The sequence below is a fragment of the Nerophis lumbriciformis genome, linkage group LG11 (assembly GCF_033978685.3).
Source record: "Nerophis lumbriciformis linkage group LG11, RoL_Nlum_v2.1, whole genome shotgun sequence".
NCBI classification, from domain to species: domain Eukaryota; kingdom Metazoa; phylum Chordata; class Actinopteri; order Syngnathiformes; family Syngnathidae; genus Nerophis; species Nerophis lumbriciformis.
Window position 1 is genome coordinate 31,039,914 of NC_084558.2, and position 18,414 is coordinate 31,058,327.

The following is an 18,414-nucleotide window of genomic DNA, read 5'->3' on the forward strand; positions in this document are numbered from 1 at the left end:
CATTGATCTTACATAAATGATGTCGTTAACAACAACACAAGCAGATGGGATGTGTTGTAGGTGTATGAATTCTTCTTGCTAGCTTTAGTTTAGTTTAGTTTAGTCACTGTTTCCACTGGTCAGCTCTACATTAACATGAATTGATTAACGTGGACCCCGACTTAAACAAGTTGAAAAACTTATTCGGGTGTTACCATTTAGTGGTCAATTGTACGGAATATGTACTGTACTGTGCAATCTACTAATAAACGTTTCAATCAATCAATCAATCAAAATTGTTAAGTTCAGCATGGGGCGGTTAAGTTTTTTGGGGATGAACGAGCGGTATCGGACAGTTTTTTTTAAAAAACAAATCTTCCTTCTCCTCACAATGACAGCATTTCCTTGACATTCTGTGTTTAACTGCAGATTCCGTTTTATTAGCCAATTCTTTGATCACGTGAACGCGGAAATAATATGCCTTAATTTTTTTGTTGAATTTAGTGATTATTGATTAGGCATGCTAGCACTGTGTCAAAAAGTAGTAACCATGGCAACATCCCAAACTTCTAGTAGACGTGCTCTTTTTTTCACTCGTTTACTCATTGGTTTCATCATCACAAGCTCAAAAATCTGAATGCACATTTTTTCTCCCCGGAATATAATATTTTACGATCGTGGTAAGCCATAATCAAAATCCAAATTCAATCAATTGTCCAGCCCTACTATATAAACTAACAACTGTCAGCAGCTGTCTGGCCAAAGTGGAGATGAACTCTTCTGATGCACTTCACCTTCCACATCAAGAACACAGCATTGGCGTGAGCGATGTGGAATGCTAACAACACCAAATGCTGACATCCCAGCTACAGTAATGATCATAGCTACGAGTGTGTGAAGTTGACCAATCTTGCGGAACAATTTATGCACATGGAAGCCCAGTAACAACTTTGAGGAATTACCCAGGATGTGATGAAGTATTTCTATGTCGTGGCCCTGTTGTAGTGGCCGGGTGACAGCCATAGCAATGACGCTTGGAGGATCCCCCGGACATAGAACTCAAAGCCACTGTATTGGGTGAAAGGAGTGTTTAGAGGGCTCTAATAATCGTAAAAAAAACATATTTAGAAGGTCATAAGAGGTTTTTTATGCTCTATGAAAATATCCATCCATTTTCTACCGCTTGTCCTTCTCGGGGGTCACCGGGGTGGGTGGAGCCCCTCCCCCCACCACATCCTACCTTCCCGGATTGTAATTAATCAAATGTAAATAATCAAATGTATATACTTGTTCTTATGCTTTCTGAGCTCACTATGTTCACTGCTCGCTGTACATATCCTACCAAGTCAGACCTACACTGTTTCAATGTCCATTTCTCAGATGATATAATTGTTGATGACTGAAGTGCTGATATCAACCAAACCTAACCCCCCGCCCCAACCCCCTCCACATCCCACACCCCGGATTGTAAATAATGTAAATACTTCAATGTATATACTCTGACGATTAACTCGTGTGATGACTGTATTATACTGATAGTATATATTTGTATCATGAATTGATTAACGTGGACCCCGACTCAAACAAGTTGAAAAACTTATTCGGGTGTTACCATTTAGTGGTCAATTGTACGGAATATGTACTGTACTGTGCAATCTACTAATAAAAGTTACAATCAATCAGTTGCATTCGGGCGAAAGGCGAGGTACACCCTGGACAAGTTGCCACATCATCGCAGGGCCAACACAGATAGACAGACAACCATTGATATTGGTTCATTAATAATGATTTTACTTCGTGAAAATGTGTTTATCACGATCATTTGCGGTAGCATACCGAATAACCGTGACAAACGAGAGACGAGGGTACTAACAAAAACCGAGGTACAGTTCTAATACATTTCGATGCTGTACACAAGTCAGTTTTTCAAATGAATTGTACGTGAGGACAAAGTATTGATTTGATTAATTGATTATTCAATGTTTTGTCACTGACTGAACCATTTAAACGCTGAGCTTGCTATAAAAATATATATATTTGAGTGTACTTGTGTGGAAGTAAAAACTTTGATGTGCATGCAACAATATATTTACTACCGGGTACAAGTAGATAAAATGTGTTTAGTGGTAGAGTGATGATATTTGTACTGTTGGGAGTGCAAACTGTTGAAATGCGGCTTTCGTCACTTCTTGTCTGTGCTTTTAATCGTGTTTTTATCTAATCAGTGACGTTTAGCTTTTTGCTGACACGACGTGGATGTGTCTTTATTGACTAAGCCAGGGGTCCCCAAACTACGGCCCGCAGGCCGGATACGGCCCCCCAGTGTCCAAAATCCGGCCCGCGGGAAGTCCCAAGTTAAAAAAAATAAAATAAAAATAATCTTTTTTTTTTTGTATTCTTTTTAAAAAAAAATTATTTGTCCTTACTTGTCTATTTTCTACCGTCTCCTAGCCACTCAGGCAAATCATATTGTCTAAAAATGTTACCATCGATAACGTGACATGCAGCAAGTGCGCTCTTTAAGTCAATTAGTGCGCGAGGAATATACAGTATATGTATGAATACATATATATATATATATATATATATATATATATATATATATATATATATATATATATATATATATATATATATATATATATGTATATACAGGTATACTGTATATATGTATATATATATATATATATACATATACTGTATATATATATTCATGTATATATATGTATATATATATATATATATATGTATATGTATATATATATGTGTATATATATATATGTATATATGTATATATATGTATATATATATATATACATACATATATATACATATATATATACATATATATATACATATATATACATATATATATATATACACATATATATATACATATACATATATATATATATATATATATATATACATATATATACATGCATATATATATACAGTATATATATATATATATATACATATATACAGTATACCTGTATATACATATATATATATATATATACACATATATACAGTATACCTGTATATACATATATATATATATATATATATATATATATATATATAGCGCGCGGCCCCCAGCCAAATTGTCTCCGGCGTCAAAAAGTTTGGGGACCCCTGGACTAAGCAGTTACCGTACGAGCATTTACCAAATGCTTACTAAAAAGAAAAGTATTACGCATTTTTGCCACATGTACAAATAGTAAATCATTCAGAAGAACTGGTAAGATTTCAGTGTTAAGACCCCATGACAACAACATGACAACGACAAAGCTATGGAATGAGGTGACATTCACTTGTGCTTATTCAAAGGTGATAGACCTGTATTTGAAAGAGCTAAGGGTGTCCACGTGGTGACACACGCACACACACACAAATGTCATTGAATCGATTGGTCAGTCCTCAAAAACCTCCAGGAAGAGAGGCGGGAACAACTCATTGGGACACTCGACCTTCATGTGAAGGAATCGGCTGGCATGGCAGGCGCCGATCATTCGAAGGTCCGTCACCTTCATGAGCAGCTTGGGCCAGAAATAAGCTACTTTGTGTTTGCGGTGGTTGATGTAGTGTTCGAACGCCAGCAGGAACTCCTCCTGGCAGCGCTCAATTTGCTGCACGTTACTCAAGCCCGGTCGGTCTGAGGAAACAACAAAGACATGAGAGAGAGATGTTTTTGTTGTGCTTGGCTTAGACATCTATTACCAGGAGGACAGTTCTCCCAATTACGCTTACCCAGGTTACACAATGACATCACACTGCAAAAACTGAAATCTAAGTAAGATTAAATACCTGAAATAAGGGTGATATTTGCTTATTTTTTGTCTGACTTCTTCTCACTAAGCAGATTTTATGTTAGAGTCTTTTACTTGTTTTAAGGGTTTTGGTCCTATATGATCTCAGTAAGACATTACAGCTTGTTGCTGAGATTTGATGACCTATATTGAGTAAAACATGCTTGAAACTAGAATATCAACTGTTGCAAAGCCGTGTCATCAACACTCACAAGTATAAAACTACTTTTTTAAAGTAATAATTTCTTATTTCAACCATGAAAAAAAAAAATCCACACTTGACACAATTGTGTCTCATAATTAAAACGGATGACGGCCAAATGGACTTTGCTGTTTTATTTTCAATGAAACAAGAGAAAATACGTACTCATATCGTAGTACAGTTGGCACAGTACAGTAAACTGAGTTAATTTAAAAACATTTAACATGTGACATTTCTAACAATTTTGAATAGAAATAGTTCATGCACATTCAGATAAATTCTTCAAAATTACAATTAAATTTTTTTTGGCCGGGTGCCAGGCTGTATATATGCGCACTAATTGACTGAAAGAGCACGCACTTGGTGCGATGATGTCATATTATCGATGGAAAAATGCATTTTTAGACCATATGATTTGCCTGAGCCACTAGGAGACCCCGAGAGTAACAAGCGGTTGCCTTTCCATTAAGAACAATAAATTAGTTTTTAGTATACGTTTGCTGGTTTCAAGAAATGTAATGCTGAGCGCATATCATCATGTCAAGATAATGGCACTAGCATTTACTTAATTTAAGAATATTTTTCTACATATTTAGCAAAAAGGTCTCATGGTTTTTTTTTCTACCAAGAAAAGTGCACTTGTTATTAGTGAGAATATTCTTATTTTAAGGTATTTTTGGGTTCATTGAAGTCAGCTAATTTTACTTGTTTTGGAAAGTCTTGACAAGCCAAATTTTCTTGTTCTATTGGCAGATAATTTTGCTTACTTCAAATAAAATACCCATCATTTTTGTATTTTTTTTCTTGTTTTTGAACACTGACTTTTTGCAGTGCACTCATTGACCACATTTTTCCAATGAAATGATGGAATCTTAAGTGTGGATTCTCTCAAGGGGACCCAAGAATCCTGGGTACTCTGAACTACCCCTTGTCCACCAGAGAAAACTCCCAAGTGTCAAAATCTTCCTCAGCAGCAATTCCAGTGTGAGAAACCCAAACTGTGGATTGAATGCCGGAGGCCAAACACCTGATCTGTGTAGTTTACTCAGGCATCTGCCTTTGAGACCGGGAGCCAGGATGGGACTCCTGTATTCCAGGCAAGGTGCAGCTTCTTGTTATGTTTCTGTCCATAATGATTTTCTGCAGGAGTGTCCGGTACAACATTTTCACTGCAGATATTGGAGTCTTGGGTTTTTGCAGAGTTCAAAAATAGTCAGAGTACCAATATACAGTACAGGCCAAAAGTTTGGACAAACTTTCTCATTCAATGTGTTTTCTTTATGACTATTTACCTTGTAGATTGTCACTGAAAGCATCAAAACTATGAATGAAAAGGTGAAATAACTGAAAACATGTTTTATATTCTAGTTTCTTCAAAATAGCCACGCTTTGCTCTGATTACTGCTTTGCACACTCTTGGAATTCTCTCGATGAGCTTCAAGATGTAGTCACATGAAACGGTTTTCACTTCACAGGTGTGCTTGAAGCTCATCATACAAGTGCGGCATGGCGTAGTGGGTAGAGCGGCCGCGCCAGAAACCTGAGGGTTGCAGGTTTGCTCCCTGCCTCTTGACATCCAAATCGCTGCCGTTGTTTCCTTGGGCAGGACACTTCACCCTTGCCCCCAGTACCGCTCACAATGGTGAATGAATGATGAATGATGGGTGGTGGTCGGAGGGGCCGTAGGCACAAACTGGCAGCCACGCTTCCGTCAGTCTCCCTAGGGCAGCTGTGGCTATGAAAGTAGTAGCTGGGTTCTCACTTCTCTGTTAAGCGCTTTGAGTGTCTAGAAAAGCACTATAAAAATCGAATCCATTATTATTATTATAAGTCAAGTACATAACTCCACATGTGTTCATTCATAGTTTTGGTGCCTTCAGTGACAATCTACAATGTAAATAGTCATGAAAATAAAGAAAACGCATTAAAGGAGAAGGCGTGTCCAAACGTTTGGCCTGTACTGTAGGTCCGATACAATATCAGCAGGAATCATACATACTTTTATTATTTTGTAGTGTCAAATTTGTCACAGAACAACAAGAACAATTGTAGGTATGAAAAACACTAACCTATTTATTATTATTAACCGTCTGGAATGGACATATGCAGTCTTTAAGTTGAAGTGGGGTTTTACGGTAATTATTTTTATTTTTTTTGGTGACATCTAATAATTCATTAAGTTAAGCTCACGGGGCAGTAAGTTGAATGATACAGACATGTTTGTTACTGGATACTTTCTAATACACGAGAGACTGAGACCTTGCATCTGTAAGTAATGTGCAAGTATAATTATTTGTATTCACAAATGTGGAGTTTTACACTGCAGTATTGTTTAACTAAGGACACTTATTACGCATGTCTCGCTTGTGTGCTATTATGTGCCGAGCTGTTGTGTAGCTGCCATCACCTAGTAGTAGCCTCTAGCCTACCATGTTTAGCTTTTGTAAATGACTTGACTAAAATACAAGAAAATATCAAACTTGTGTGCGTAATCCGTGTTTTGCAAGTCAAGAGTCAAGTAAGGACACACAATTCCAAGTCAAGTCGCAAGTCATCAACTTGGCATTTTTGAGTCCATCCAAGTCATGGGCACAGTTATGTATTCACACTCATAATATATGCCATCTAACAAAGATCTGTTATATTTATTACATTGTACATCTAATGCATTGTATTAAAACTTTACTTTCAAATAAACCAGTGTAATAAATATTTCTATGAATCACTCTCATTGTCATTGTTCAGGCTTTAAGCCTTCACTCATTTGACCATCCCACAAAGTCGCATAGGTGTCTCAAGTATGCATTAGGGGATTGTAACATCTAGGCCTACACAACAGATCTTAACCTGTTAATCTGCTTTTCTTACTTGATTCTTCATAATAAAAAAAAAAAATCTACTGCACATGTGAAAACATTTACTAAAAACATCATCAAATTTCTAAAGTCTTTTCAAGTCGTCAGACTAAAGTCGGAGTCAAGCTTCAAGTCATTAATGTCAAAGTCTTTGATGATATTGTCATCAAAAGTCACCCAAAATGCTATACCAGTCTGACCCCACTCTAAATTGCACACCTGTGGTAGCTCCTGACCACAGATTGTCGCTCCTAAAACGACGCAGACATGTTACGGTAGCGCCTCACAGAGGAGAATATAGTTTCACATGTGCGCACACTGCATTAAGTTTTTGATTTTGTTCTGCTTGGTTCTGGAAACTTTGATGTAGTTGTATAATGAATTAGCCAAAACAGATCATCTTGATATAACTTTCTATACGAGGCTTACCAGACGAAAGCAGAATGACGGCCTGTAGAAGAGCCACCTCAGAATCATCCAAGTCGAAAGAGGAGAGGGACACGCCAAGGTCGAAGATTGCGTCCGAAACGACGCCCAGACCTCCGTTCTTAAGCTGACCTCGCGTGACAGCCATCTCTCCGTTCAACGTGAGGGTCTCACTCTCTGGATCGTAGCGAACAGCAGCTCGCAGTGACATGATCTCCATGCAGCAGCCTTTCAGGAGGATGATCTGGTCTTCACACGGCAGCTGGACAAACAAGTAAAAACATCAGCAATTAAGTTTATGTGCCGCACAAATCAACTGGAAAGACAACTTGTAGTGAGATAGTTTGTAAATACTGAAGAGTGGAAGCTGAACTGAAATACTGAACAAAAAAAACTGAATTACGTGAAAAACAATGTTCGGCTGGATTATAAAAATTGTCCATTAATTTTCGATGGGAATTTTGTCACAGAAATAAAGGGCAGTATGAGAAAGTAAAACATGGTGCAGAATATGAAACATAGTAAGGTATGGTATGGATCATTCACATCATCAGCCGATAACAATGATAATAATAATAATATATTATTATTAATATCATCTAATAATAATAATAATAATAAATAATTATTATCATTATTATCGGCTGATGATGTGAATTATATAATAATAATAGTAATAATAATAATAAAAATAATAATAATAATAATACATTATTATTATTATTATGGCTGCATGATAAATATTGAACAAATAATTATCGGGCCTATGTGAAGAATAATGATGATCGAAAACATGAAAACAATGCTCAGGTAAAATGTAACAACGCTCTAAGGAGGCGAGATTACCGGTACTGTGCTGTAAATTGGTTAAGGTGAGCAAATCAACAGCTCCTACCTCATAGGAGGTCATACATTTCCCCCAAGATCATTGTAAACAAACGTGGCGTCAATTGTGTGGGACGTTTTGTGTGCTATTTGCACAAAATATTCTGCAAACATCAAACCTCATTAGCCACCTGAAACACCAGCATCCCTTTGAAAGTATAGGAAGACTATTGCCGCTAAAGAAGCTGCCCCAAAACCAACCGCAAAAAAAAAGTGTGTACAAACAGTTACTTATATCTAAAAAGAAAGTAAAAAATAGATATAAATAAGTTAGACAAAGTAATCAGTCTTAAGAAGCAGGAAGTCATCTGTATTAGTAACGGCTTGAAAACCCCCCCAGTAACAGTAAGCTGATAATGATAACTGTGCTGTTCAGTTGTGTTATGTTTTGTTTTCTTACACTTATGAGTCTCATTTACAAGTATCAATTTATTTAGTTTGTCCTAAGTGTGTTGCCATAGTCGTAAAATAGTCTTTGCAATAAAGTTGAATGTGCCAGTCTTGTCTTTAGTTGGGTCCTACAAAGTGTTTACACTGTAAGTATTGTACATATTACACACCAGCTGTTTGATTGTAACATGCATCTTAGTTGTAGTTTTGATTACCAAATTTGAAGGTGTGGAGATCGCCATGTAAAATGCTAATCGGTACAATATATATAACATATCCAGCATCATGTTAGCGCTTTTTGAAAAGAGAAGCCTTACTTACTGTACTCTTGAGCACTTTTTATCAAGCATGCTTCCTTTGTTGGCATGGAAAATTACAAAATTATGTAGAGCAGTCCACTACAATTACACCGGTTTGCCCGCCAAGTGCTTGAGCCAGTGCCAGCAACCGAATGTTACGTCACGTGTGACAAACGTTTCAAAATATGGTATTGTTCGATTTTACATAAATGGGTAGTCTAGGGGGCGCGGTGCAATGCCAAAGGGGGGCGCGCAAGACAACGGGGAACATGTTTTATCATATCATACGGTGTCATGCTTCAAACCCCGCTTTGAAAAGCTGTGCACTACAAAACATGCTCATTGTAGCCATCCTCATTTTGATTAAAAAAATCTGCACAAATTGTTATATTAATTTTTGTTTTGTAGGTTAAAGTGTTTTATTAATTGTGCTTCTGAGATAATTTTGCTGACAAATGTATTATTTATTGAAATTATTTAATATTAATTTTCAGTATCAAATGGTTCAAGTCACAAAAATGTTTTTTATAGTTTAAACAAGGATTAAATGTTTTCTTATTCCAGGCAAATTGATGCACTTTACATCTTTTCTGTTACAGACAAAACATTTTTTAAGCAAGTTATTCTTTGTTTTAAGTTGATTTATATTACTTAAATTTTTCTCTATTTTATGTTCTTTAATGTTAATAACGATACAATGTTAGACAAAGGTGTACTTATAACAATTTTTTTTGACAAATTATACTATTTCCAGTTACGGGCAAGTTGGGGGGCGCAAATTGTTTTTTTTCCCAAAAGAGGCGTAGGCGTAACAGATAATTGGGAAGCACTGGTTTAATGCGACATTTAATTTTCTTATAGTTTTTTTTCCTATTTATGCTCATGTCAATAATAACTTTCTCGCTGACAAAACGGTAAATGGCTGCACATACCTCACAAAACATGGGTAGTTTTTTGGCAAAGTCCACCACTCGGGTTATGGCAGGGGTGATAATCTTAGTAAACTGGCTGAAAGCCTCTAAGTCCACTTTATTTCCTTCAGAGTTATTCACCGTTGATGAATGACCAATATTGGTAGGCTGGAAAGACAAGAAGAAAAATGTATGTTAATCCAAATATAATCAAAACAACACAAATGGAAACTTCAGTTTACACTTGTTTAATAGTACAGTAAGTACTTTATATTTTACATCTGAGTGAAATGAGAAAATGATCCTGTGTGGCTTTGGTAAGTTTTAAAGATATAAGAAAAGTATCATTATTACTGTAACAGAGATAAAATGTACAAAATAAACATACATGAAGGTTATTCATTGAATTTGTCTAAATACCTGCATTTTGCTGTCATGTGTTTTACTAAAGCAGCATTTGCTAAAACCAGGATTCTCTGCAGTAGTCTGATAAAAAGACACTGCATGGAACGCTGGTTGTCAAAAGGATATGTATTGATCCATCCGTGTGTGTCTGAGTATTAAGTAGGAACTGCACTTTTTTTGGAATTGTACCTATCCTTCACAATCATAACGAGAGACAAGAACAAACATGTATTTTTTTTAGGATCCTAAAGATGATAAAAACACTTGCAAAATGTGGCTAACAGGAGTCACTATTGTAGCCTTCAAAGCCCTCTAAAACAAGTGGAAACATCAACATTTTATATAGATGCTGCAAGTATAAATATGATGTAGTAACAGACATGTTGATAAAAATATTGAATATGTTCAACATGTACTGTATTTTGGTCATTTTATGCATTACCGGAACTTCTTTCCTCAGTGCATTTATTTTCGTTTCCACTTCCTACTTCCGGAAACAAACGCTTGTGTGTTTTAATCATGGCAGACTTGGTAAAAGACAACAAAGATGACTATTTTTGGACAAATGAGGATTCACAACCTGATATATTTTTGAAGCTGAATATACGGAGGATGAACTGCTGCTTAAAGAAGCAAGCACAAACAGAGGGTGAAACGTTGACGCAGACAGAAGCCGAGATAGTGAGGTCGGCGTGAAATGTGGATCTTGGAGCAAAAAATTTGCCAACATGTATGGTGTGCTTACCCAAAGTCAACTTGAAAAAAAACTTCCCTGGGCAGCTGGACCAAACAGACCATCGAGTGAGTCACTTTAATATTGAACATACGTAATACATGCAGCACACCATGCCTGTTATTACTACTCATTACAACACTGTCGAGCTAGCTGTGTACAAACAAAACATACAATGTGGGCTATTACTTTACAGATACTGTGATATGATTGTTCATGTTTTTAGTCAGTACATATTGTTGTCCCATTACAAACACAAAAAGCAATTCAGCTGCTGATGCAAAATCTAGCTTATCTCTTGCCGTAGCTAGCTCACGGCTAATGCTATAGTATGGCGTCCCAAGACGATGTCTTACTACGCTAGAAAAAGAGTTCCTCAGTGTTTGCTCTAACAATAAAAATGTCGCTACAGTTTGGTTATTATACAGGGGACAGAACGTAAATGAAGTATTGTTGGCAGTTTTTGGATGCGTTTTTTAAGTGATTTAGTGGCGGATAGGATTGCTTCCATTAGCTGCATTGCCAGCCACCAAGAATTAGCCGATTTTTACCAATTAGAATGCAAAAAACCCCTAAAACTTATGTCTTCTTGTCTCCCAAGATAGGATTTTGAACGATAGGCAAAATTCCCCCCAAAAAGTGCAGCTCCCTTTTAACCAATCAATGCATTATTATCAACAGACGTAGTGCATACAAAGATTGCATATGGTAAGTCATACCTTAGTTTCCTTCACCCCTGCTGCACTCTGGTCAGAAGTATAGAATAAATTACATGTTATTTCATTAAGAAGCATTGTTTCCTCGACCTGTTGGATAATCAACAGGAATGGTGAAGTTTCAATGAAGAACCTGCAGCAGGCTAGCTAAAAAGAATACACGTTAAAACGGAACACAGGTCAAAGGTCGTGCGAGATGATAAACAGAGTACAGAAGAAGAAGAATTGCAATTTTAGGCAGAGAATTTGGCACAGCGTGAAACAGCTATTTCAAAAAGGTCAGTACGGAAGGGGGGAACCATGAGCGTGAAAAAAGCGGCAAAGTTAGTGGTTTTAGTGCGTATGCTCGGCAAGAAAGACAAAAGAATAAAATTTTATGATAAAGGTGCTGCCTTTTTTCCATCATTCAGGTAATTGTCGGCACTCTACAAGGGTAAACAAAAACATATTGAGAAAATGAACACAGTCATGGTGATGGCGTGTCTGGCTAACAACGCGGTGCAAACCACACTGTGATGAACGGTTAATGCGGAGCAGGCAGGACAATATCTCACCAAGAATTTCCGCTTCTGCTTCCAGTGGTTTCCTTGTGCGTTTGTGGCCATGTGGGCCTCGGTAACCATGTGGATCAAGTCCCACTCTTCCTGAGTAGGATCCAGTCGATCCCACGCCGTTTTCTGCATTTCTTCCTTGCGACGCCGCTCACGGTTTTCCTCAATCAGCTTGCGCTTGGCAAGCCTCTTGCCCTCATCCAACACCACTTTGGGATTCAGACAACAATGAGTGGACAGGATAGAGGGGAGAAAACCATTCATTCACAACAAACCAGCATCGCAGTCATTTTTCAGTATCAAACTTACAGTCCGTAGCCATTCCGACCGATAAGCACTTCTTGAAGCGACATTCCTGGCACTGGTTTCTGGTCACTTTGTCTATGGCACATTTTCCCTCGTACTTACAAGCATAGGTTGGGTTGAGGTTTTTCTGTATCGTACGCCTAAAGAATCCCTGGACAGCAAAAGAAGCCAACATGTTAAAAAATACATGTTAAAAAGTCCCATAATTCATCCAGATACTTGCTTGTTACCTTACAGCCTTCGCAGGTAATACAGCGATAATGATAGCCTGTGGCTTTGTCCCCACAGACTACACACAGCTCGTCTTTGTCCAGGTAACTCGGTATGTACCCTGAAGAAAAACAACAAATGTTATTATGTTTATGATATTCCTAGGACTGATTTAAACAATTCATTAACAGGGCACATAAATATAATTATATATATATAAACATAACAACTAGGACACACTATTGAACATTATCAATAGGATTTACTGTATAAGCACAATAGAATACTCGGTCTGTTGAAATGAATAATTTGGATGATTTCTAAGGGAAAGAATCTGATAAACTACACGTCAGCACCTCTCCCTACCCGTGGTCGCCAGGAGGTCCAAAAACACTGACATCATCAGTCGTCAACAGTTTGGTCCTGCCATTTTCTTATTTTTTTGGTAATCGACTCTCATTTGACAGATAAGAACCGACAAGATTAGGAATAACAACAATAAACAATTTCCTAAGCAAGCAGTATCGATTATGTAATTGGAATTACAGTGGTCAAAAACTCCTATTGCAAAACAGCATAATTGAAATACATTTCACCGGTGCTCCCCATCCCCCCCAATTAACAATTAACATGTAACACGCCTTTTAAAAGAAAAACAAACAAAACAAAAAAATAGAATGTAGTACAAACAATTGCAGTAGTTTTATGAAGTGATGAGTATAGAACAGCATTTATCTTGGAGAGCAGACCGCTACTGTTTCTCCTTCGAGCTGCTTCTTTGTCAAATACACCATTCGCAGATTCTTCATATTTTCATGGATAAATGTCCGCAATTTATCTTCAACTTTTTCTTCTCTAAACTGTCCTTCACACTCACTTTTTTCCTCGTCATGGTTGAAAAAAACAAAGTTATGTCGATCTCTAGCTATTATTTTTTAGGGTTTTGGTCAGATCTTAGGATGTTCAGGGTAACCCAAACATTTTACTTGTGACCTAAATCATAATCTATCCTGAACACCCCTCAAGATTAGGCACTCATATCTCGAGGTACTACCTCCCTTAAACTTGGTTATGGTGTTAGTTTATGTCATACATGCATACAATTACGATATGATACATCACATAATTCCAGTTTCTCATTACAGCACGTCCGAAAAGGAGTAGGAGGAAGCAGAGCTTATATAATCATACCCTTTAAATTTTACAGTTGGCCCTCCAAGTACCCTATATTTTCCCCAGCTTCCTCAAGTTGCGTGCCTTCTTGGCGAGGTCAGCGTTGCGTTTAGTCAGAAGTGTCACTGATGTACACGTTCGTTCCCTTCAGTTTGACTGCCTCAGCAAATCCTTCTCATCATTTTGCTTCTTTAAAACCTTCACTTTTCCTCTTGTCCAATCACTTTTCTTTCCAGTCTATCTATTTGTTTACAAAGTGTTGTAGTATCCTAAAAAAGTATAGCAGTATCCTTCCTCACTTCTTTAAGAATTTATGACAAGTATTTCATGTTCTCATGATGTCTATCACACCTAGCAAACTGTTCAGTCTGCCTGGCTTCCGTATTATTTACCATTCTTAGGACTTTTTGGAGACTACCTGAATCTGGACTTTCTTTAACATCCTCCTCCTCTGCATTTGTTGCAGTAGAAGCCTTAGAAGGGTTTGACAGCTTTAAAGCTTGGAGGTGCTAGAAATCAACAATAGTCATAACTTGTCTTTTTCATTGAGTTAGTTTCTCCCAACAGATGGTGTTCAAGCCAGTGGTTTCAGGAAACAGATTTGGAATTATGGACGAAATATGTGGCCAGAAAGAGGTCAAGTAAGCCGTAAACTGCAAAAGAAGAACATTTACCTTATTTGGCGCTGTAAGATCAAAATGATCCCACATTCAAACGTTCCCTTTTTCTTAGTAACATTTACCGTATTTTCCGGAACATAGGGCGCACCGGATTATAAGGTGCACTGCCAATGAGCGGGTCAATTCAGGTCTATTTTCATACAAAAGGGACACCGGACTATAGGGCGCATTAGAAGGGTCATATTATGATTTTTTACTAAATTTAAAACACTTCCATGTGGTGTACATAACATGTAATGGCGGTTATTTGGTCAAAATGTTGCATAGATTACGTTTTACAGACCATCTTCAAGTCGCTTTGTGACAGTCTTTGAAAGCGTCTTGTCCCCTCCCAAGCTCTCCGCAACAGCAGCCCACAGCTCAGAAGTGAACTGGGAGCCCCGGTCGGATGATACGTCTGACGGGGTACCGAAACGGGCAACCCACGTTCATTGTGGTACCCCGGACAAGAGTCGAAGAAGTGTCAAAAGATGGAGCTAACTGTTGTAATGACATGCCGACTTTACTTAAATCAACAACGAAGCAGTATCTCCTCATCCGTGGCTCACTAGTGCAACAACAACGCCAGAAATGTGTCCCGTGAAAAACCGTCCGACCGGAACTCTCTAATAACTAAAGTTCCGTGGGTGAATTAAGTAAACCCACTACACCGTTAGTTTTTAGCGCTTCCATAATGAGATATAAGTTACAACTTTACGCTACTTTATGTTAGAAATGGCAATAGCAGAGGGTGAATGCCCCATGACAAGAAGATAGAGAAAAAGAAGAAGCTTATCGACTACAATGGCGGACGCGCGCAAATTTTCAGGACTTATGCAGATCCCAAATACAGGTACCAGAAGGTAAGAAAAGTTGGTTTTGCATAATTTTGCAAAACAAAACACCAGATAATATGTCTGCTAATGAGTGCCATTTGCGGTCCTTATTCACGCACCATAATAATACTCGTATGTCTGACTAGGGTAGCTGTAATGGGCCTATAATCCTTCAAGCGTGTGTGTAATGTTCTATATTTTCAATGAAACATTTAAAGTTGTTAAAGTGTTATTCACTGGTGTCATATTGCTGTCTCCACGTATCTCTTATGTGTGACTACATCTACTAGTCACACTTATCATTACACCATGTACCAAGTAAAATTGCTTCTAGGTCGGTAAACACAACCAGAATTATTTCGTACATTAGGCGTACCGGGTTATAAGGCGCACTGTCGATTTTGAGAAAATTAAAGGATTTTAAGTCGCATTATAGTCTGAAAAATACTTTTTTTTGACAAATTTAGACAAAAAACAATGTCAAATGCAACAGGCTACACTTCTGACTTCATTTAGGAAAAGCTGTCACCCGTAAGATGAAAGAAGCGCTTCTTGGTAAAACACAGTTTGGTGCTTCACAGTCAAATGACACAGCAGCTGCATCATTCACATGTTTTTTTTAAGGTGATACACACATCGAGGCATCAAGGAACACAGTGTCACTCATGATGTTTCATAAGGCTTCGCCGCTTTAGTATCGTCTGACCATTCACTAGTGGTAGGTGTCACCATTTTGAGTGTAACATCTACGGTACTCACAGTGTACGGCATTTTACTGTACATCTCAGTGTCAGCAGACTTATGTGCTTGAAGACTATAAGTCCACAAGTTCGTCAATTGAAACACAGCCAATGACAAGCACATAATCTGGCAAACCTGCTAGTGGTGTTATTGATGATGTTGACCAAACACCACCAGTGCTGGGCACTGGCAAGTTTAGAAGTTGGACAAACGTATGAAGCAAGAAACGCAAAAAAAGAACACATAAAACAGGGAGGTTGTTCAATCATTACGGACTTTAACAGGGGGTCCGGATTCAAATCGTTCAGCAGGTCCAAAATTTAAAAAAATGGGAGGGGTTGTTTTTTGTTTCAGCAAGACAGTGCCTGAACCCCAAATACCTTTGTCACCTTAGGTCAACTTGCTAGAAAAAAAACATATTCAAAATAAATCAAACAATCCTTGGCATGTACACAATCTACATTAATATTCTTGGTCCCCATGGTTAATGTAAATATGAACATTATGATATCTTTGCTACTGAATAAGAGTGAATGCTGCCTGTTCAGTGAGGAATGATACTGCTACAGTTGGACGGGCTAAATGTTAACTTTCAAGCTGAGCCAACTGTGGAATTGGTGTTTAGTTTTATGAAATCATTCATGACATCTTCCGCTCTCTGACTTTTTGCTTCTTTACATATTCCAGTCCCACCAGGATTTCGAGTCTTTTTTTCATGATTGTCGTGGCCCAAAATGCCTGAATTTGCGGCAACTTATTCAAAAAGTTCCGGCAAAAGTTGCAACGTTTGGAGTTTTTTTTTTCCAATAACAGTGATTCAACTTTTGATTTTATGAAACAATGTCTTAAAAGGGTTCCTTGTAATCGTAACGTCTAAAAGTAAAGGATTTCAGCAAAAATTGTAAAACAAATACTGTATTGATGTTTTACTTGTTTTATACCACACAGACCTTAAAAGTAGATGGCAGTAAAATCACATACTCAGACTGTATTTTTAAATTGCTGTACTGTTTTAATTAACTATAACTAATATTAAATCAAAATTACAGTAAGAAACATCAACAACTGTGGTCCACGAGTTGCATACATTATCCGTGTATGTTTTATGCTTTAAAAGTGTTTTTCCATCTCAATCAATAATTTATGTTTCAACACATTTACCCCCACACAATAAGAGCATTTGTGAACTGTTGAGAGTGATCTATAGCGGTAATTGTTGTTGGTAAGATTTTCATCACACTTCAACATCTCTGTCATGCTGCCTCTTTGCTAGGTCGACATTGCACATGAAAATCTGTTTTTAATTGCCTTAAACTGGATAAATAAAAGTTACATACATACTGTATATAAATACATGTAAACTAGGAAGTAAATGTTTACATACTACATTACTCAGAAGGCTTAGCACTGTAGACAGGAACCGGAAATAGCTGTTTAAACAATAATGAGTTGATTGTTACATGTTGCTGTTCCTATTTCGTACGTTTGAGCTCAGAGACAAATTTGATTGGTGAAAATAATGCCGATTGGCCAAAATGTGCAGGGAATCATTGGGCAAAGTTGTGCATCATTTCTTAAGATTGGCTGAATTGGCATGATCGCGAGATTACAAATTCCCAGAAGCACTGATCCTTATCAATCAGTGGCCGCCTTGAGGCCATGTTCGCATCCAAATGAGCCACTATCATCATCAGTCCGATTCTTCCTAGTCCAACCATGCAAGATACACAGCACACCCTCATGGAGCAAAAGGACAATATTACAAAAGCAGCGATTTGGAAAAGTGTGATACCAAGTGTGTACCAACAACAAACATAGCATCCGTTTTTTAACCCAGATCTGACCTGTGAATGAAGCACATCTGTCAACTTTCTTAAAGTTGACCTTCTACTAAAATAGACATTAATTTGTAAAAACTGTTCTCTTTAACACAACATATGGACATGTGTTAATTTATACTGAGTAATTACCATAGAAACAGCGACACAATCGTGCAGCTTTAACTGAGTCAGTTCCCGCGAGTGAAAAGTTGTAATGAACAACAAGAAAACATCAACTGCTTAGCAAGTTGTATGTTATAAATGATTGGACTCTTTGGTACAAGCGCTTAAGAAGCCGATCAATATTGTTTTGTGAAGAAATAACGATTGTCTCGTGCGAGCCTTCTGTCGCCTCTCCATCCAATCAATAGTCATCCAATCAATAAGGAACCCCCGCCGCATCAAACCGTTAGATTTATGCAGAGACTCAGACATCATTGATTCATTGATTGAGCAGTCCCTCATTTAAAAAGCTGCATGTGACAAATGTCCAACTTTTAACTTT

At 37.5% G+C, this 18,414-nt stretch overlaps 1 protein-coding gene across 8 annotated transcripts in view; it reads right to left on the minus strand.

Moving 5' to 3' along the window:
• Nucleotides 1-3,296: 3,296 nt before the first annotated feature.
• Nucleotides 3,297-18,414, minus strand: part of thrb (thyroid hormone receptor beta) — a 113,708-nt gene continuing 98,590 nt past the window's right edge. For 7 of the 8 annotated variants that reach the window (XM_061966830.2, XM_061966828.2, XM_061966829.2 and 4 more), the window contains 7 exons: nt 12,701-12,801; nt 12,474-12,621; nt 12,168-12,373; nt 11,617-11,703; nt 9,781-9,927; nt 7,278-7,536; nt 3,297-3,637 (listed from right to left, as the gene is read on the minus strand). In XM_061966830.2, the coding sequence (XP_061822814.1) occupies nt 3,396-3,637; nt 7,278-7,536; nt 9,781-9,927; nt 11,617-11,703; nt 12,168-12,373; nt 12,474-12,621; nt 12,701-12,801 (1,190 nt within the window). In that variant the 3' untranslated portion in view covers nt 3,297-3,395. The remainder of the gene's footprint in view (nt 3,638-7,277; nt 7,537-9,780; nt 9,928-11,616; nt 11,704-12,167; nt 12,374-12,473; nt 12,622-12,700; nt 12,802-18,414) is intronic. The other variant, XM_061966826.1, reaches the window with a different exon arrangement.